The following is a 23359-nucleotide window of genomic DNA, read 5'->3' as shown; positions in this document are numbered from 1 at the left end:
TTTTTCAAATAGCCAAGCTACAACGAAATGAGTGGCTATTATTTGTTTTTTTTGTAATATAGGTATAATCAATATGATTAAAATTAGCTCTACTGGTCTCACTAGTAGATCTAACAGCATTGCTTGGACTCCCATGTCCAGGTGACATTTCATCTATAAATAACAATTGAAATATCGACCAATTACAATTCACCTTTTATAACGTTGTTTGGGAGCATACAAATTCTAAAAATATCGGTCGAGACTATTTATGCAATAGGCGAACTTGTTGGTCTATTGCAACCTTGAAAAGACAGGTGGAAAAGTGCAGTAATAAATTCTGGAGTGTATACTAGTATAAACAGATTTTTTGGCTATACCATCACGGTTTTTGTTTTCGTCTTGAACCGAATTTTATATAAAATTTTATATTGAAATTAGTTTCCGGCACACTTCGTAATTCACCCGAATCATTTGGTATACCCTTGGCATAATCCCGAATGTTTTCAAATTCTTTTCAAATCACTGGCATGATTTTGCAAGTAAGATTTTGATTGGTCGAATGAAAGTCAACTGGACATGAGCTCCAACGGGCTGCCGTTAGATCCACATGTAATAGTGGAGCTAATTTTAATTAGATTGAGGTATAATGTGTTGGGATGCATATTAAATTAGATCAGTGTTAGTATTATATTATTTTATTTGTTTCTTATAGACTTTTCGACGGTATCGATGATGTTACCGCTCTAAAGTCCACAGCTAAAGGTACCTGTATATCAACGTTTGTGTAACGTCTATCACCTATAATTACGATACTATGTTTGTGTACCTTAGTTCTGTTTTATTATACCATATATCGCCGTATGCGTAATGGCTGTTTGCTGTAAATAATAACTTAAGATTACCGGCGATTGATTAAGGTCCAGTCGTTTAACGTACGGTAATTCTCTATTGTGTATTATTCATATATTTGATATTTACTGTAGTGATGTTAAATATTGCTCCGTGTTTAGTTCTTTCGTTTGTTTAAGCGATTTGCTATGATCTGTAGATAATAACTAGACTGCAGAATGTATTTATATATATTTAGACGGCAACTGAACGTTGTTCTCCCATTTCAGCCAATCACAGACTTTTATTTTGTCTGTCTTAATCATGAAGAACGACCGAAAAGCTGTCTTAATTCGTAATGCTGCATGCTCCGCCCATTTGAGAGAATGAACCAATGAAACAGGTTAGACGGCATTAAGACGTTTCTTCAGAAACTCTTATTCTTAACTTTTAATACAGTCTTTTAGAACTGTTCATGTATTCTTGCGAATGTATTTTAATAATGCCATGTTTTGCTTATAGGATTTGTTTATCGATATAACCACATTCTCCAGAATAAAGAACCCTTGAACAACCTTTATCGAGTTCAGCTGTCTGTTCGGAGGAAGTAACAATAATAAAGCTTATAATACAACGAAGGAAAACGTAATTATTTTTATGAATATATCTAGTCATGTTCAAGGGTCCTAGCAATCCTGTCCACGTACGCGTGGGAAGAAATACTTGCCACATAAGCTACACCTACCGTGTAACAGCAAGGTTACTTTTCACACACACATATATATATATATATATATATATATATATATATATATATATATATATATATATATATATATATATATATATATATATATATATATATATATATATATATATACATCGCCATTGACAGGAAACATACCACGACACGACCACTGATACACCTCACACCAAGCAATAAAAATGTCTTCAACAATCGGACTTTCCAAACGATCACCCATCTAAGGTCTAGCCTAGACCAACGGCGCTTACCCTCTGGGCCCGTGCTTATAAAACTTAAAGTCCAGACTTTAATAAAGTCCAGACTTTAATGTAATGCTATATGAATGGTGTTGCCATGACGTTAAAGTCTGGACTTTATTAAAGTCTAGACTTTAAGGTTTATAAGCACGGGGCCTGGTGTTTCAATGTGATGTAGCCGTCAGTTCCACTATCACATAGAGCAATTAAAGAGTCATTCGTTTCACACGGTAAGTCATGGCTATCAGCGTGTTAATGGTCTGTTTCTGATGAATCTCAGGTGGCTGCTATTTCTTGCTGTAGATGAATCATAGCCACTTCTCCTGTGGCAAAAGCGCTAATTCATCAACGCACACACGTCATGTTTGTTTTAATATTGGCATTTTAGATAATGACAGCCAATGGATTTGTTTCACTAATAAAAGTGGCAGCAAATTCGTTTTCACCTTTTCTTGGGTACATCAGGCATATTCCAGACCCACCTAAATATCCCAATATACCAGCATTGTCATATTTAGCCCTTTCAGAATTTAAATATTGAAGATGTTTGGGAGTGGCAGTCTACTTTATGGCGGTGCAAGGACAAAACCTGCAGTAAATGATCTCCTCGGAAGTGGCTGTCCTTCAATAGATGAGGCATTAGTAGAGAACTATCGAATCAACTACTATTTTGCCAAATGCCAGTTGGACTCTGCATTGTGCAGCGATACGGCCTTGGTCACGTATTACGATACAAACTGCTAAAGATGCATTAAAAATGACCTGGTGGGCGGTGTGTGTGTGTTATCATACAAACTAAATTACAGATAATACAACAATGTGTTTGTCTTTTGAGTGTGTAGTGTACTACTTGGAATTAATGATTCATGGATGCATGCAACCTCAGTTTTTTCTTCACCTCTGTCTTCTACCACGATACTTTATGCGAGCTTACATCCAAGTAAAATTCAAAGCTGCATTTCATTCATTTTAACTTATTGTCGTGCTTTTATCCAAACACGCTGTACTGGGCACAAATCTCAGCTATCTGGGCTGTTTGTCCAGGACAGTGGGTTAGTTGTTAGTCATTAGTGGTTAGTGAGAGAGAAGAGGGTGTAGTGGTCTTACACCTACCAAATGAGTCGTTAAAACTCGCTTTCGGTGGGAGCCGGTATCGGGCTGCGAACCCAGTACCTACCAGCCTTGTGTTCGATGGCCTAACCACGACACCACAGATGCCGGCCACGAAGTTACAGTTCAAAGGCGTCGGCTTGGCTACACACCTAATATAGGCCAAGTGGGCTGTTTATTCAGGACACAGGTTAATGACAAGGATTAGTAATTAATGAGAAAGATTGTGGTGCACTGTCTATATACCGTTGCTGTGAGTCAAAGAAGAGAAAGATATGTTCTATATGACGCACTCTCCTGTGAGTTGGGATCGATCCCAGCCAGTGCACCACGAATGGTACATCAAAGGCCGTGGTATGTGCTATCCTGTCTATGGGATGATGCGTATAAAACATCCCATGCTGCTAATCGAAAAGAGCAGCCTATGAAGTGGCGACAGCGGGTTTCCTCCGTCAATGTCCGACGCCATATAACCGTAAAAAATGTGTTGAATGCGTCGTTAAATAAAACATTTCCTTTTCTTTCCTGTATATACCTTTGCTTTGAGTAAAAGAAGATAAAGATATATTTATATGACACACTCTCCTGTGAGTTGGGAAATCTCTCAAGGCTGAAGTTGAGGCAGCATTTAGCTCAGTGGCTATAATGATTGTCTGAGGTGCATGGGTCGTAGGATCGAACCTCTTTGGCGGACACACCGAGGTTTTTCCTATTTCATCCAATGCCACAAGACTGGTGTATCAAATGCCATGATATGCGCTGTGATGTCTGTGGAAAACTGCATGCCATTGAGGGTAAAATGCAGTTTCCTTTGAGGACTAGGCGTCAGAATGATTACCAAAATATCTTTGACATCCAAAATATTCTTGACATGTGCCCTAGTGGCTAAACAAAACAAGCTTCAGCTTTCAATATTGGAGCATGTACTGGGATACTGACCTGACACATACCATTTTACAGTTATGTCACGATGTATCGTTCTGAAAATGGGGAGTGGCTGGCTGTCTACGTATCTTTAGGTGCATTTTGTTGGGTGTTTTTTTTTAGGGACAAATACAATTAAAACAATGGGATGTTACATGCCAGTTTAAAGCCTCCTTAGTGTGTCCCATCCTTTGATTGTCGAGCACGGCGCTTTCAGATTTCCGACCACCCCTGTTTAATTATGCTGATGGGATGGAGAGGCTTTGGCGATTGCGTGTCGCACCAATCAGAGAGATGTATTATTGATACAAAAAACAGCAATCGGTTATAAGGTTCCGCCGACTCTACCTCCTGTAAGCTCTTTCAAGCCGTGTGCGTGCGTCCGTACATCTATCACAAGTCACGGCGATCTACCTGAGTGCGTCTCTTCGTTTCATTTGAAATTATTTTCGCGCTTATATCCAATTAAGGTTCAAGCACGCTGTTCTGGGAACATACCTCAGCTATCTGGGCTGTCTGTCCAGGCCAGTGGGTTAGTTGTTAGTTGGGTAGTGAGAGAGAAAAGAGGGTGTAGTGGCCTTACACCTACCCATCGAGCCCTTAAAAACTCGCTCTGGGTTGGATCCGGTACCGGGCTGCGAACTCTGTACCTACCAGCCTGTAGCCGATGATTTAACCACTGCGCCACTGAGGCCGACTGAGTGCGTCTGTGTAACCATTCATTTCACACTGTTTGTTTCTATGTCCATTTGTATGTTTTTCTTACATTCATATTTCTTTATATAATCTTCTGTTTGCTCCCCCTTATTTTTTCTTTCTATATTCTTTCATCTTCATATTTTCCTTCTTTTTTTATTACAGTTTTCTGTTAGCTTTTATTTTATTTTATTTCCTTCTGCCTCGTTTCCTTTTACCTTTTTTGTTCTTTCTTTTCGGGGCGGAAGGCAGCTCAGTATTCTAATTCAGTCTGCCTATAACACAACATTTTATTGGCTAATCAAATTCATTTGCGCCATTAAAACCACCAAGAACCAACGCAGTTACATATTCATACGCTACCTCTTGGACGTTGGTCGACTTACTTTACATTATAATAATTATATGAACGTTTTCTGAAGCAAAATGTGTGTTTGTCAAATCTGTATAACCTAAATGCTGTTTATGAAGGTTTGTCTGACAACACGTGTGTGATATATAATAAAGGCTACTATGCTGAATGGTTAAAGAAGGCACTGTATGCGTTTACGGGCACCAGCTGTCACGATGAGTGTTCAGAACAAGTAAAATAGGTAATAGTAGTTGACGATGTAGTTATTAAAACAATAACACGAACAACAAGAGAAAAGTAAGAACACAATTATTGTTGTATTGCACATAATACATATGTTAACAGTGTGCTTGCATTGGAATTATTTTGTACAGTGCATGGTTGAAAATACGATAGTAGTGACCAGGTTTTTGTTACCTCTGTGTTCTTTTTGAAAGTGCATGATTGAAAATACGATAGTAGTGACCAGGTTTTTGTTACCTCTGTGTTCTTTTTGAAAGTGCATGATTGAAAATACGATAGTAGTGACCAGGTTTTTGTTACCTCTGTGTTCTTTTTGAAAGTGCATGATTGAAAATACGATAGTAGTGACCAGGTTTTTGTTACCTCTGTGTTCTTTTTGTAAAGTGCATGATTGAAAATACGATAGTAGTGACCAGGTTTTTGTTACCTCTGTGTTCTTTTTGTAAAGTGCATGATTGAAAATACGATAGTAGTGACCAGGTTTTTGTTACCTCTGTGTTCTTTTTGTAAAGTGCATGATTGAAAATACGATAGTAGTGACCAGGTTTTTGTTACCTCTGTGTTCTTTTTGAAAGCAAAAATATACATGTACAAATAAATACATTAAATTAGAATAGGGATAACCTTTTTGTATTTGCGGATGTTAATGCTGGTTTTAGAATCGCCGGTAAATCTCAGTTTGCAAGTGGTCAGGTCAGGTCAGGTCAGGTCATAGGGTTTAACGTGCACATTCAGAACAAGCTGTTGTAGCGCACGCCTGTCGTCCAGGACAGAATGGTCAACGTAGTTAACCGCTAAATAGAGCACTTGTCTGGGGAAAAAAAACCCATTAACAAAAAGATATTGTCTATTAGTTTCTTCTTCCACGTGGCACAGAAGCAGCATCAAATTCTTTTATTATTTTTCTGCTTTCATTCTTGTTTCAGTTTTTTCTTTCTTTCTTCTTTCTTACATGTACTTCTTTACTCCATTCCTTTCTTGTATAAGATAGCCCAATGAAGTTATTGATAGAGAGCTCGACTGAAAACGCTTAATTTATCTTTTCTTCTATTTTTATTTTTTATTTCACTTGGAAAAGAAATGGCATGGCTTGTTAAAGGGACATTCCTGAGTTTGCTGCAATTGTTAAGAGATTTCGTTAACGATTGTAATTACATATCAAATATATTTTTCTACATAAAATATTAGTCGCTGTATATTAAATGTGTTTCTGGTCGTTCTAATATTTGTACGAACTTATTTGAAGACAAAATCCAGTTTGGGCTTCTTACAAATATTAAGACGACAGAAACACGTTGAATATACAGACACTGATATTCTAAACAAGAAAATATATTTAATATGTAAGTTTAATCGTAGAAATATTTTATTAGTCGGAAACATCTTACAATGCAGCAAACTCAAGAATGTCCCTTTAATTGCTTTATATTTTGCGCTCGGTAAACCGAGGTAGATTTATATTGCAGATAATGTTGCGACGGAGATAGATGTACATGCTTTTGTTAAATAGCATGGAGAAAAATAGTAAAAGTAACATTTCTTCATGCGATCACAATACACCAACACGTTTACCAGACAAAGGAATTCTCCAAAAATACCATCTTTTTCTTGTCTTTTTTGTCAATTGTTTTTTTCAGTAGAGATTCCATCGAAACCATCGTCATTACCATGCACGGAAAGGAAATGTTTTATTTAACAACGCACTCAACACAGTTTATTTAACCATGCACAGAAAACATTTAGCAACAGAGGTACAGCGCTCGCTCGATGCGTGGTCGGTCTGTGATTGATCCTCGTCGGTGCGCCCATTGGGAAATTTCTCGTTCCAGCCAGTACACCACGACTGTCATATTAAATGCCGTGGTATGTACTACCCTGTCTGTGAGATGGTGTATATAAAATATCTCTTGCTGCTAATCGAAAAGAGTAGCCCATGAAGTGCAACAGCGTATTTCCTCTCTCAATACCTGTATGGTCCTTAACCATATGTCTGACGCCATATAACCGTAAATAAAATGTGTTGAGTGCGTCGATAAATAAAACGTTTCCTTCTTCCTTCTTATACCAAGTGTAGTGTTTTAGACAGTTACTAAATAAATAAACAAATAAATAAATAAATTAGTTAATTAATTAATAAAAAAAAATTGTGAATTAATTTATTAAGTTAATAAATAATATAAATAAATCAATAAATAGGCCTCAGCGTTGTTCCAACACAAGATTGTTGATAGAAGGACGTTATCTCAAGTCACATCTTATATGAATATGTAAGTCTGATACTAAGATGACCATGTCTCGTGAGAGGTGGATGGTGTCTGAACTAATTAGTCTCTGTTAATTATTAACACTTTTTCTGATTAAATAAAATATGTTGTTGATAAAGTCGTCTTGACGTGACCCCCCGAGGTCTCCGGGTGCATCTCGCAATAAATAATTATAAACGGTAAACAAACTAATTAATACTTTACACAGTTGTCGGCAGGGTTTGAATTGAAAATAAAGCGTGTTGCGCGTAATTATATTCAGTGGGCCTGATCTGACGGTTTATCTATGAATATAATATATATCGCCAATTGCCGAAAACCGTACGAAATCGAAAACCGTGTTATTTTATTTCCTGGTATTTTGTCATGTCTGTGCATGTTCGATCATTGACACGACAACAACTTCTTGTTAAGGAAGTACACTTAAAACAAATTTCCTTAAAAATGCGAAAAAAGGTACGAATACGTTTTATGCACAATGAAATGTATTATTACAGTTTATGTGTAGCCTGGAATCTTACTGAATGCAATGCAAATGCATGCCTAAACAGCAACAGGTGCACGATGGAATCCACACAACCAAATACGTCTGCTAGCACTGCAGACTGAGTAATGACTGGTCACTTCCAGGTTGCCACTTTCAGGTTACGTGACTGTTGCCATTACGTTGATAACGTCATAGTACAGTTTTCGATAATGCTTTTAAAATGACGCTTTCTTACCACCTGGTGCAATTCTTGATGGAACAGAGATAACATGTGAGTTTGTACTTACCTTTTTATACATTTTATTTCTAAATTATCGTTAAATTGATAGCCTGACATGACTGAGCATGCGCCCCAGCCATTTCCTCTTAGTCGTACGGTTTTCGATTAAACGAGGATAAAGGATGATATTTATTAAATTAAATTAATATTATTTCAATGCAAAACCAATAATAAATTACTACTACTATTACTACTACTACTACTACTACTACTACTACTACTACTACTACTACTACTACTATTACCACAACAATTACTACTACTACAACAAATACAACAACAACCATTACTACTAAAACAGTTGTTGCTACTATAATATTACTGGCAAAAAATTCATAATAGTCTGTGTAGCATAGTTTCCTAATACCAAACTATAAACAAAAACAAATAGTTTTAACAAACGTTTTCGCTGTCAACCAAGTTGCGGAAGCGACCCACCCTGTGAGTGTTAATATGGTGATTACTGTATTTTCAATGAACCTAGATAAATCGAGGATATTTCATGGGGTTTTTTTTTGGGGTCAAATATTGTTTATACCTCATCAACTGAAGTTTGCAATCATATCTCACGAGTCGCGTTTGCTCGACGAGTGTGATATGATTGCAAACTTCATGAGTTGAGATATAAATCATATTTGCCAAAAAACATGAAATTTTCTATTTATTATATAACTTTTGGCAATTTACCTTTATTTTTACAATGCCAGTAGCAAAATAGATCCGGCTTTCTTACAGTGAAGATAACACTTTCTACAGTGACGATAACATATTTTAGAGTGAAATAGTTAAATTTTCACTCTAAAATGGGTTATCGTCACTGAGTGACTGATAACACTTTTATTTCACTGATATTTTAAGATATTTCACTAAATGTTATACAATAAAATATAGTAGCAAGCGTAGTAGCGAACATCACAGGTAGACCGTTAGACTGGATGGACTTAAATGCTTCAATAAAGTAAAAAATAATATAATAAAACAAATAAATAAGTTTTTAAAAAAGAAGAAAAAGACATATAATAAAATTTACCCACATTCACCTTTCCCCCGAAAACCCCCCAACCCCCAAAAAACAATCAAAGTAATGAAAAGTTTTTTCCCGTTGTTATTATGGACGAATGTGAAGTTATTAGCGTTGACGTTTTAACACTAGATTGTGGTAGTAAATAATATTTACCAAACCGTTATCTTGTAACACAGTTATATTGAAGCACCCGTTTGTTTTCGACAAATTAACCTAGATATTGATTTGCAACTGCTGGGCCACAAGAAATGGTCTTTATTTGGCACACGTCATATTTTGTCTGATTTATTGACTAATGCAATGATTTTCTGATTTGATTTTACTACACTCTGAGCTAATAATACACCACCATATGGCGCTATTTACAAATCTGCGTTCCACGGTTGACTAGAGCGTGAATATATGAGACTCGTACACATATACTGAAATCAGTAATGATTTCAACACCCAATCCTCCCGTGGGCGAAAACATCTATATAAAATGTAAACGTCATTACCCTTTCATGAACCTGCTCATTACTTTATAATGGATACCCGCTTCCGGGACACCTGACTGACTAGACGGTGCCTTTTGTCTTTAGGCTGTTAGTGGGGGTGGCGCTTTCGAGTTTAATTATCTTCAGGTAGGATTTCAAGTGTTATGTAATTAATCCACTATGCCGTGACAGCCAAGGCCGACCGCAAAATGAATGATTGAAAACATTTTACAGAAAAACAAAGAATTTGGCTACCCACGATTTGGCGTATGTTGATATCAGGCGAAACGGTTTACGCAAGTCAAGGTAAGTGTAAATCGTATTTTGTTTTATTTTGAGCGCTATATCACACATTCACGCAATATGTATTCAACTCATTTGACCACTTTCTCGTTCCAAAGGTTAAAAACAAAACCCCAGTTACCGGTACAATTTACAGTTGAAAAATTACATATTTAGCTTGCCGACCACGTTGTAAATGTTTCTTTCAGAACTATTGCGCTTCCTAGGTATCAAACCGAAACGACGTGAAGTAAGGTTAGACTGTAATACCATGGGTCATGAGCTTAATTTTAAAATAATAGTAAACCGAGAAAACAAAATGCCTACGGAAAACGAGTGTTATCATTCATTCATTTCAAATTAGTTTTGTGCTTATATCCAATTAAGGTTCAAGCGCGCTGTCTTGGGCACACACACACACACACACACACACACACACACACACACACACACACACACACACACACACACACACACACACACACACACACACACACACACACACACACACACACACACACACACACACTTCAGGAATCTGGACTGTCTGTCCAGGACAGTGGGTTAGTGTTTAGCGAGAGAGGGAGAGAAGTCGGTGTAGTGGTCTTACGCCTGTCCACCGAGTCGTTAAAACTCGCTCTGGGTGGGAGCCGTACCGAGCTACGAACCCAGTTCCTACCAGCCTTATGTCCGACGGCTTAACCACAACACCACCAAGGCCGAATGTTATCTTAATTATTACTTGCATTCGAAAATGTAATGTTGGTGCACAAACGTTTGTACATATTGTGGATAATACTAAGTAAACGTATTTTGGTTTAAGATGTGGACTGTAAGTGCTGCTGGACTGTGACACATGATAAGCATGTTGTTATATATGATAGTTAATTACATAAATGCAATATTCTTTTGTTATAAAAAAAACCCCAAACTATTTATGATATTCATTATTATCACCAAGTTGTTCTGACACCTAATAGCCGAGGTGTATTTTTATGCTAGGGTAGTAGCTATAGCGTTAAACATTCATTCATTCGTTCATTCATTCATTCGTTGATTTATTCGTTCATTCATTCATTCATTCATCCATTCACCAAGTGTTAATATTTAAATACGTGTACCTATGATCCACCAGATGTGGTATTTCCAATGGATGTATGATAAATATTGTTCCAACGTTAAAAGTTAAAGTTTATTGTCTTTAACGACCCCACTAGAGCACATTGGTTTATTAATAATCGGTTAATGAATGTCAAACATTTGGTAATTTTGACATATAGTCTTAGACAGGAAACCCGCTATATTGTTCAATTAGTAGCAAAGGATCTTTTATATGCACCATCCCACAGTGGTCCACTGACAACATTGTATAATTAATTGAAAGATATATAGAAAGAAATGTTTTATTTAACGACGCACTCAACACATTTTATTTACGGTTATATGGCAACAGATACATGGTTAAAGACCACAAAGATTATGAGAGAAAACCAGCTGTCGCCACTACATGGGCTACGCTTTCCGATTAGCAGCAAGGGATCTTTTATTTGCGCTTCCCACAAGCAGGTCTTTGTTTCACTGGTCGGTACAAGTGGTTTACACCTACCCATTGAGCCTTGCGGAGCACTAACTAGAGTTTGGAGTCGGTATCTGGATTAAAAATCCCATGCCTCGACTGGGATCCGAACCCAGTAACTACCAGCCTGTAGACCGATGACCTAACCACGACGCCACCGAGGCCGGTAAGAAAGATATATAGAGACAAAATGTTGTGTTTTGCTGTAATTATTTCAATGTTGCGTATTTTGTGCGGTTATTGTTGTGCGTTTGTGGCATTGTCGCTTTTCTACATCGTTTATTAATATACGATTGCAGCTTAGTCCTATAGCTTAGAAAAATAGACGAAACAAACAAAGATACAAAAAAAAAACCAACTCCTCATCCCCACCCCCCAACAAACCCCATTACATTCATGATATACTAGTACTTATATATCGCTATGGCTGTCAACATAATTTGTAACAGTCGTAGTTTGTAGTGTTATTTCTAGGGTTTATGAACTATATCAACGTACACATATACTACATGTACTGCTACTAGTGTATGTTGTATTACATCTTGTTGAACATCTACCTTTAATTAAACAGTATTTATAAGATAAAATGGGAATCAATGTCATTTGTAATAACCACTGACATTTAAAGATAAAACTGAACCATTATTAATAACACATAAACACATACCACATACAGAGAGCGAGAGAGAGAGAGAGAGAGAGAGAGAGAGAGAGAGAGAGAGAGAGAGAGAGAGAGAGAGAGAGAGAGAGAGAGAGAGAGAGAGAGAGATAGAGATACACACACGCGCGCGCGCGAACAGACAGACAGACACACACGCACACACACACACACGTTCATTTCGTTGCCAAACGCCTGCACTTCATATGATATTAATAAGGTGCCTTTACAAAAATAAAATTAGAAAACTATTATTTATTTTTCTGTATGAACTTTATCTCTCTTTTTGCTTTGCTACTGAAAGATCAATGTACTTTAGGAGTTATTTTTACCCTTTTCATTTTTTTCTTATCTTAAGCGCCAAAAATAAATATCATTACTTCCTTAATATTGTAGCAATTTCCAAAAGTTAATCATAATGATTTTGTATTTGTTTTTAAAACCTAAATTTGCAATGAAATCTGTTTTCTGTAGCAAAAGCAATGCATGTTAGTTTACTTTATTAAAATATTGGCATTCCTGATCAGCCAAATGGCACGCATTTTTAGTTGTGCGGATCTAAAAACAACTGGCATTCGCCACTGACTGACAGTTTGACGCCCCAGGTACCGGTGTTCTCGCAGTCTGCAATATACACCTGACAAAGTTACAAACGCATCCGAACAGCTGTGTGCAAAACAGTTTTGTAAATCACACAAATTAAGGAAACCTGAGGCTTGTTAGAGAAGAAAAAAAAAGAAAAAACCCAGAAATCATCGGATTTTTTTATTTATTCGAAAGTTAACCTTTTACAACATTTGTGTAAAATATAGTATGTAACCACTAACCCACTGTCCTCGACAGAGAGTCCAGAAGGCTGAGGAGTTTGCCCAGGACAGCATATTTGAACCTTATTTGGACATAAGCACGACAAGAAATAAGTTATTAAATACAATTAATATATCAATTATCCTTTCAAAAAAAAAATATATATATATTGTAGTTTTGTTTAATTTATTTAAAATTAGTCAGTTGGAATTCAGTCAGTGTTTGTGTCTGTTAAAATGATAACTTGTGAACATTGTAGACCATTTTGACAGTCTATAGTTCACTATAAAGCCAGTGCACCACGACTGGTATATCAAAGGCCATGGTATGTGATATCCTGTATGTGCGATGGTGCATATAAAAGATCCCTTGCTATTAATAGAAATAATGTAGCGGGTTTCCTCTCTAAGACTATATGTAAAAAGTATCAAGTGTTTGACATCCAATAGCCGATGATTAATATATCAATGTGCTCTTGTGGTGTCGTTAAACAAAACAAACTTTTTACCGATCGATTGACTCATTGATTGATTGATTCATTCATCCATTCATACTTTCGTTCGTTCCTTAGTCCTTTTATTCATTCACGTGTGTAGTCTTTCGTCCATCTATCCACTAGACCTTCAGCCATGTTTATATTTTGTTCCATTTAATTAACTATATTTGTGCCGGGTGTACAGAAAATGACCGGTCAACAGACTTTCGTTCTTCCTTGAATTTCCGTCAGCTGTTTGGCATCCCTCTCCGATGACTTGGCGATCTCTGCCGTATGCCAGGTTCATTACTCTTAGATTGTTTCCACTCACAATTAGTGTCTTTTGTATTTAATCACACTATAGAACGAAAGGGTCCTCGTCGTATGTTAGAAGGTATCTTCATTATCCGGACACGAGATCACAGCAGGTTATATATATAGTGTTTATTATAATTCTTACGACCACACGGTATACATTTTTGTTGTTTAAGGCTAAATAGAGGATTCAGACTTTTGGCATGGTTATCTTGGTTATCTTTTGTAATACATGTGTACACTGTATGGTTAATATTTAGATTTGTAATGCTAAGAACTGCGATAAACACCCCCCCCCGCCCAAAAAAAAAAAAAAAAAAAAAAAACAGAAAGAAAGAAATGTTTTATTTAACGACGCACTCAACACATTTTATTTACGGTTATATGGCGTCAGACATATGGACCACACAGACACTGCGGGAGGAAACCCGCTGTCGCCACTTCATGGACTTCTCTTTTCGATTAGCAGCATGTGATCTTTTAAATGCACCATCCCACAGACAGGGTAGTATATACCACGGTCTTTGATATACCAGTCGTGGTGCACTGTCTGGAACAGAAATAGCCCAATGAGCGCACCGACAGTAATCGATCCCACACCGACCATGCATCGAGCGAGCGCTGTACCATTGGGCTACGTACCGCCCTGCGGTAAACATTATATTCTCTTTGCATATCTGTTTGCTTGTCTGCACCCCCCCCCCCCCCCGTCTCTCTTGCTTTCTTTATTTCTCTCTCCTCTTCCCACCCCAACAACTCCCACCCACATCCTCTCTTTCCATTCCCTCTGCCTGTGTCATTGGTAGACTGTCCCCTCCTTTCTATCTGTCTTTGTCAGCTCAACAAAATATTCAACTTTAAAAGATAAAATAAAGAAAACCAAAGCAGTAGGTCAATATCCAAAACTTTACAAACTCAAATGTACAATGTAACACCAACCCTCATCCCACCTACACCCCCCACCCCACGCCCCCCCAAAAAAAAAGAAGAAAAAAAAAGAAAGAAAGAACGAAAGAAGAAGAAGAAGAAGAAGAAGAAAAAAAAAAGAAAAAAAATCCTAACAGACACAAGAGTGTTTTGTTTCCTTTCATGAACGGACAATGTTCCAAATTAATTTCTTATATTGATTGATTTGGGGCAACATCTACGCCATTCCGACAGTTTTAATAGCGAATTATTACATAAAGTGAGACAGCAGTCTAACCCCAAAAAACTATCTATCCTTTTTTTGTTGTGCGTTACTGACGTTGTCGGTCAGTAATCTGTAACCAGCATTGAGTTTATGACTCGCAGTTCACTATGCCATGCTCCTGTGATCGGGTCCGCGTTCACTGCATAACGTTTCTTGCGAGCAACAAATATATGACTGGTTCCCGTCCTGTCATATTCATTTAACGTTAGGCGCCAAAAAACCAGTCTAAAGAGAGTTTCGTAATCACAAGGAACGTTCGCGTCAATTTTATCATTTATTGTTATTTTCGTGATTATATCAAATTAAGATTCAAGCACGCTGCCCTGGGCACATACCTCAGCTATCTGAACTAGTGGTTAGTGAGAGGGAAGTCGATGTAGTGTCATTACATCTGCACCTGCCCATTGAGTCGTTAAACTCGCATTTAATTGGTTGGAAGCCTGTACCGGGAGGCGAACTCAGTACCTACCAGCCTTAAGTCCGATGGCTTAACCACTACTGTAAGACAACCGATGACGTCATTCAGAGATTATTACGCTAATGTGGTCATCGCCTAGATGTAATTGTAAAGTTATCGTGCGGCTTTGTTGGAGCAGTCTTTAAGCAATCGGCCCTTTTCTTGAGGCAGGTAGGTAATGAGTTCGTATTCCAGCGTCGGCTCCCATCTAGGCGAAGGGTCGTTGCTGCTGCATAGATGTATGAAAGATATTTGAGAAAATCCGAGCCTATATACCCTAGCCTAGCAGTGGCACTCATAGTGAGCAGAGTCCTTAGCTGTCAAATTCTTTTTAATTATTCTTACCAAAGTGATAAGAAGGTTATAGAAAGAAATGTTTTATTTAACGACGCACTCAACACATTTTATTTACGGTTATATGGCGTCAGACATACGGTTAAGGACCACACAGATTTTGAGGGGAAACCCCCTGTCGCCACTACATGGGCTACTCTTCTGATTAGCAGCAAGGGATCTTTTATTTGCGCTTCCCACAGGCAGGATAGCACACACCATGGCCTTTGTTGAACCAGTTGTGGATCACTGGTCGGTGTAAGTGGTTTACACCTACCCATTGAGCCTTGCGGAGCACTCACTCAGGGTTTGGAGTCGGTATCTGGATTAAAAATCCCATGCCTCGACTGGGATCCGATACCAGTACCTACCAGCCTGCCACGACGCCACCGAGGCCGGTAGAATGGTCAAAATACAGCGTAACCACGCACGCAACTGAAAATAACAATGCATTTTAACATCAATTGCGGCAGTTCGGTACAAGTAATCTCGCTCACCACTTAGACAAAGTGTACCGGCCTCGGTGGCGCAATGGTTTAGACATCGGACTACAGTTCGCAGCCCGGTACCGGCTCCAACCCAGAGCGAGTTCTTAAGGGCTCAATGGGTAGGTGTAAGGCCACTACACCCTCTTCTCTCTCACTAACAACTAACCAACTAATAACTAACCCACTGTACTGGACAGACAACGCAGATAGTTGAGGTGTGTGCCCAGGACAGCGTGCTTAAACCTTAATTGGATATAAGCACGAAGATCAGTTGACATGAAAGACAAAGTGTTAATAGTATTTTAAACATAAAATATCCCTAGTTTAAGATTGTAATTAGCTGTCGCTAAAGATTATTTTCCTTTCATTCCATAGCACATAATTTTAAACGAATTTTAGAAACGATTTTAAGGTATAAAAGAAGGAAAGATAGTTTCGAAAAATGTTAGGCTCCTGAGTCTGTGGTCAAGAATATTAAGAAAAACTCCAACATATACGGCTTGGAAAGTGAAAAACAACAGTTCGATAGATTCGTTATCCATTATACTATTTTTCTTGAAATTTGATCATCTACACGGAGGTTACATTGTGCAGCATAGCCAAAAATGACACCTCATTATATTTTTGACATGGGCAATAAAAATGTCGTACAGTGATTGATAACACTGGTGATTGAATTATTGAAAGAAACGAGAAGTGCTACCATGACTAAACTAGGTTTCCTTGATGCAACTTCCAAGTGTTATCGACAAGGAAAAGAAGATAAAAGTGAACTTTAGTCAGCTTCGGCATAGGTCGCTTGCGTTCTCCGTCTACTTTCAAACTAACAGATAATTTTTAACGTGAGAAATTGCATGCTAAAGTCATCCTAAAGTTCGCAGTAACCCAAATATGAATTTTTGTTCCAAATATATATGTCCTGTCTTTGAATGTACCGGGGTGGGGGGGGGGGGGGGGGGGAGGAGAGACTAAGCTCAGTCGGTTGAAAAAAAGGAAGAAAACAAGTTTGTTTTGTTTAACGACACCACTAGAGCACATTGATTAATTAATCATCGGCTATTGGATGTCAAACTTTGACATAGCACCCAACCGAGTTCTATCCCTCCCCTTGAATGCTAGCCCGAGGTGCTTGCGGCGAAGGATCGAGCCACCTAAGTGGATCCGGGTTTTTTCTCGTTCTAACCAGTGCACCGCAACTGGTCAAATACCGTATTATGTTCTGTCCTGTCTGTAGGAAAATGCATATAAAACATTCCTTGCTACTAATGGAAACATGCAGCGAGTTTCCTTTCTAAGACTGTTTGACATCCAATAGCCGATAATTAATAAATCAATGTGCTCTAGTGGTGTCGCTAAACAAAACAAACTTGACTTTACTAAATGCATTTTCTAGTTTTGAATATCAGTGTCTCTTATCGAAAGTGTTTCTGGTCGTTCTAACGCTCGCGGACCGGCCTCGGTGGCGTCGTGGTTAAGCCATCGCTCTACAGGCTGGTAGGTACTGGGTTCGGATCCCAGTCGAGGCATGGGATTTTTAATCCAGAAACCGACTCCAAACCCTGAGTGAGTGCTCCGCAAGGCTCAGTGGGTAGGTGCATGAGCCTTGTATGACACAGATGCTGAATAAACAAAATATTAAACATAATTAAGTTTACATCGCTCTACCACCCCAACCCACACCCCAACCCCATGCGCGCTCCTTCTTGCTCTTTAAAAAAAACAAAAAACAAATATAAACACTAAACATATTACAAATCCTTAAGCAATAACCGAACGTAAATGTTTTCCCTCTCATTTCGGTCTCAAGCGTGTAACAGCTCTTAGCGAGGCGTCACTGCGCAGAGTGAATGGGCTAAATGGCCGCAAATAGCTTTCTAGGTGTGCAACGTTTATTGCCTGGGCCCATTAAACATGCATCGTGGTTATCTGATTACTTCCAGTAAGTGTTAGCTAATTTCATTATTATTCCGAAATCTCCATCACTCGCTGGCAATTTGTCGGTCCGCGGGCTTTCAAATAATCGGCCTGGAATCAAAGCACAGTTAATATATTTGCTTTTGATTAATTTTACATTCACAGCCGCAAAAGACAGCAATCGACGCTTATTAGTGCTTTAAAAAAGCTAATGGCGTACTGCGTTTGATCGCTTCCACTGGCTGTAACGTATCTATTTATCACCTATGCACAACTCAATATCGAATCGATGCCGAGCCATTGAACACGAGTAGGGAAAAATAACGTTAAACATTATCTAAATATCATCACGGGTTGTTAATCATTTACACGACATGGTGCTCTAATACCGTACGGAGACTACTCTAGCAATTGTGTGCGCGTGGGGGCTAGTTTTTGTTTTGTGTTCGTCGACTTGACATGGGGGTATGTCCAGAAAACATTTGGTCATTGCATATGAGAATATCATCGAAAAAAGGTAAGACATTATTAGTTGTTGTTTTTTTTTGCTTTAAACTAAAACTTAGGAGTTAGTTTTTCTTTTGAATCCAATATTATTATAATGAATTAATAATTAATTATTACTAATTAGTTTTTCGTCTGTTGTGTATTTAAATGTATTTAAAATATGCGCTGTGTGATCGGTTGTACTGATATATTATGATTCAAAGTGTAAATAAAATATATTACTATACATTGGTTAATAAACGTGTACAAATAGATTCGGCAATTTCTGGGTTTCAATGCAAGTCCGTTGTCGGTCGGAAACCCTGGTCTGTCAGATTATCCCGGTTTTAAAGCGATCGCCTGATGGGCGGTCGGTCTTGGATCGATGCCTGTCGGTGGGCCCATTGGGCTGTTTCTCGTTCCGTTCAAAGGCCGTGGTATGTGCTATCTTGTCTGTGGGATTGTGCATATAAAATAGCCCTTGCTACTAATGCAAAAACAAGACTAATACATGTACTATATGTCAAAATTACCAAATGTTTGACATCCAGTAGCCGATGACTAATAAATCAATGTGATCCAGTGGTGTCGTTAACTAAATCATACTTTAACCTTTTGACCAGCTTACTGTCTGTGTTTTCGTAGATAAACATGGATCTGACATGATCTGATGTGATCCAGATATTTAATGTTTCAAATGATAAATTGATTGTAAACATATTTTATTGTACAAAGAACAAAAGAATTGGGCACAAGTTTGACAACTTACGAGGCCCTCTTCTATCATCATACAATATAGTTGGCGACCTATATTACATAGCTGTAAAAATAAACTACATGTATACATTCAAGGATAACCAGTGTAAAGAAATGTATTATATACAAAAGAATGTGAAGGAAAGAAAAACAAATATGATACAAAAGATTACACAAATAGTACATCACGTGCAGTTAAAGGGACACACCCTAGTTACGGCTATTTGTTAACCATTACGGCGTTGTTTTTCGTTATTAAACCCCATTTTCCACAAATAAAATTGCACTTTACTTACATTTTATTATTTAGAATACACATTTCCATTCACCTGAAGTGCTTTTTTGGTAATCCTGATGTTTGTAAAACCACGAAATTAATTTTTTGCATTTTTTCATAAGACGTGCTGTCGAGAAAAAACCGTTAAGCAAGCGAGGTTCAATCTATTTTTTAGAGGGGATATTTCCATTTCAATGTCACAGACGTTGGTATATCACGTGACCGTTATCATTTTGGTTCGGTTTGTTTTCTCGTGCACGGTTCGCGCAATCAACATCCGATTTGTTGTTGTTCATTTGTGAGATTTTTCTTCACAGTTCGTGAACATTTTCAGTAACAATAAAGTTCAGACAAGTAAGTGTCTCAATACAAAACGTTACAAACCCTTAAAACCAATAATTTTGCTAAGTCTGGAGAGGGGATACAACCAGGACAGAACAGTTGGAACATGTCCAGGAGAAGTGAAACGAACGCACCCCAAGTCTGTGAAATTTGTCGTGACGTAGGCATTGTGCTTCGAGCGACATCTACCGGTGACATCAGAATACTAACTTTCAAAATTATTTCAAGCAATTAGGACATGGGGATTCTCATGGTATTATATTCGATACAAAACCTGCTTTTTCACTCCATTTGATAAAAACGTGATCTAAGTGTGTTACAGGTTTGTAGATTAACCAAATTATAATTTATTTTCGCTGGATGGAACTAGGGTGTGCGGCTTTAAATTCGCTATTACATTTACAAATAATCCTTATGGTAATTTAAATAATACTTTATTAATCAAAACGAGTTTAAAAAAAAAAATATATTTGAACATAAGTAAACATTTCTTTATTATTGGCATCGCTTAATGTGCATGTGTTTTTCTTAAAGTTGGTTGACGCTACTGTAAACAATACATATCGCAATAAAAACTCTCACAGTACCCACCCATAATAATATAGTTTTCATTTAATATTTGGTTATTGTCATGTTTATACCGAATAAAAGTTCAGGCATGCCGTTTACTTGGAGAACGAAGTCACCCAGTGGTGACGAACTCGCTTGAAATCATCGTAAGCTATGACGTCACTATGGCGTGCGCTGTAGTGACGTCACAACCTACGACGGTTTTACGATTTCGTAGCGCTAAGATGGCTTCGAAAATAGGGACCCAGGTTGATACGTCCCTTGGGCTACTTCTCTTTGCAGCCAGTGCCCCACGGACGTGGAATGTACTATCCTGTCTGTGGGCTGGTACATATAAAATATGGTCTGCTGCCAATCGAAAAGAAAGGAAGGAAATTTTTATTTAACGACGCACTCGAAACATTTTATTTACGGTTATATGTTGTCAGACATATGGTTAAGGACCACACAGATACTGAGCAAGGAAACCCGCTGTCGCCACTTCATGGGCTACTGTTTTCGATTAGCAGAAAGGGATCGTTTATATAAACATTCCACAGGCAGGATAGTACATATCACAGCCTTCGTTACAGCAGTTGTGGAGCATTGCCTGGGTCCCCAATGGGTCCCTCGATGGGGATTGATCCTAGACCGACCACACATCCAGTGAACGCTTTATCACTGGGCTACGTCCCGCCCCAATCGTGTCTTTGCTGTTCAGCTATCTGGACTATCTGTCCCAAACAGGGGTTAATCATTAATGGTTGGGGAGAGAGAGAGAGAGAGAGAGAGAGAGAGAGAGAGAGAGAGAGAGAGAGAGAGAGAGAGAGAGAGAGAGAGAGAGAGAGAGAGAGAGAGAGAGAGAGATTTATCATGCACATAATATATATTAGTTATTCGTGCATCGATTTGTCATTCCATTAATGCATGCATTCAAACATTCATTCATTCATATATTCATGCAATCAATTAATCGATTGGCATTATCAAATCCCAAATACATTTGGATCATTTTTTAACTGATCAATGCGCATTTAATAAATACATGGAAGTAGCACCTTTAATGCAATATTTCATTTGATGAATAAATTGATGGAACGCTAAACGAAAGATGCGTGAAAGATAGAAAAGTGAAACCCCCACCCNTTTGATTTTACAAAATATCGTCTTTTTGTACAATGTTTCTGAATGACCATGTTTGTTAATGTTCCTGGAATGGGACAGCATGCGTAAATGCACCCTAAAACAAATTTAACGCACGTTGTGGCACGTTGTGCGACAATTGCAGGAAATCGGCGTAAAATGGTCCGATTTTGGCGAATGCACGTGATACTCGCGGGAAAAATTGGGGTAGTGATGGGTATTTAAAGCTGCAATGCTCGCAATGATGCCTCATTTCCATTTCGACGTAGACGAGTTACAAGATGCCAAGACTAAACCTGCCGAATCGAAACATTGCAATAGGCCGCCTCCAGTTAGGTGAATCGCAGTCAGCAGTCGCACGCCACATGAACGTCCATCAGAGCATCATTTCACGTCTCTGGGGCAGGTATCAGCAGTTTCAATCAGCTAAAGACCGGCCCAGAAGTGGAAGACCTCGCATAACAACTGCAGCACAAGATCGCTACAACCGGGTTTTGCATTTGCGTCACCTGCCACAGCAACGAACACTGCTGGACGCATACCTGGTTTGAGAAGGGTGTCTGCACAAACCATTCGGAACCGACTTCGAGAAGCTGGTTTACGGGCTAGGAGACCGTATGTTGGCCCCGTCCTGCGACGTCAGCATCGACATTTACGTGTTCGCTGGTACACGAATGTACAGGGGTGGAACTTGGGAAACTGGCGGCGAGTATGGTTCAGCGACGAGTCACGTTTCATTCTACAGCGACGTGATGGACGACAGCGTGTTTACAGACGCCGCAATGAACGTTTTGCCAACAACTGCGTCGCCCAATTTGACAGATTCAGTGGAAGGAGTGTCATGATGTGGGGAGCCATCTCATACACCGGCAAAAGTGAACTTGTGTTCGTACAAGGCAAGCTGACAGCTGTACGCTACCGCCGTCACATGCTTCCCATTTTGGATCGACAGAGAGAACTCTTTCAGCAGGACAATGCCGCATACGGCACGCGTAACAATGGATTTCCTACAGAATGAGAACATTAATGTGCTGCCATGGCAATCAAGATCGCCAGATCTCAACCCATCTATGGGACGAACTGGACAGACGTGTACACCAGCGTGACCCGGAGCCTCAGACGCTTCCGCAACTGTCACATGCACTGCAGGAAGAATGGGCTAGGATTCCACGTGCCCGGATTCACTCATTCAGTCTATGCCAAGGAGATGTCGCGCAGTGATTGCTGCTGCTAGTGGCCACACAAGGTACTGATTTCAGCACCTTCATGCGACGCTGTTTGGTGACGAAAACACCTGCGCTGCCGCCAGTCCATAGCAAGAACATTGTCACACACTCATGTCAAATGTGACTGTGATACGATCATAAATAACGAAATTATGCCACTTTGTATTAAAGAAATAATTCCATGAATATTTCGCCTATGCGTTTCTTTTTGACAGAGTATATATATATATATATATATATATATATATATATATATATATATATATATATATATCTATATATATATAGAGAGAGAGAGAGAGAGAGAGAGAGAGAGAGAGAGAGAGAGAGAGAGAGAGAGAGAGAGAGAGAGAGAGAGAGAGAGAGAGAGAGATAGAGAGAGAGAGATAGAGAGAGAGAGACAGACAGACAGACA

General features: G+C 38.6%; 1 protein-coding gene across 1 annotated transcript in view; it reads left to right on the top strand.

Moving 5' to 3' along the window:
- The first annotated feature begins 18548 nt into the window (after positions 1-18548).
- Positions 18549-23359, top strand: part of LOC121378810 (neuronal acetylcholine receptor subunit alpha-5-like) — a 111439-nt gene continuing 106628 nt past the window's right edge. Inside the window, exon 1 of the mRNA XM_041507136.1 lies at positions 18549-18682. Coding sequence (XP_041363070.1) covers positions 18633-18682 — 50 coding nt within the window. The 5' untranslated portion in view covers positions 18549-18632. The remainder of the gene's footprint in view (positions 18683-23359) is intronic.

This window comes from Gigantopelta aegis, chromosome 8, assembly GCF_016097555.1.
Source record: "Gigantopelta aegis isolate Gae_Host chromosome 8, Gae_host_genome, whole genome shotgun sequence".
Classification (NCBI taxonomy): Eukaryota; Metazoa; Mollusca; class Gastropoda; order Neomphalida; family Peltospiridae; genus Gigantopelta; species Gigantopelta aegis.
The sequence above is the reverse complement of the archived record's forward strand: the minus strand, read 5'-3'. Positions and strand labels throughout refer to the sequence as shown.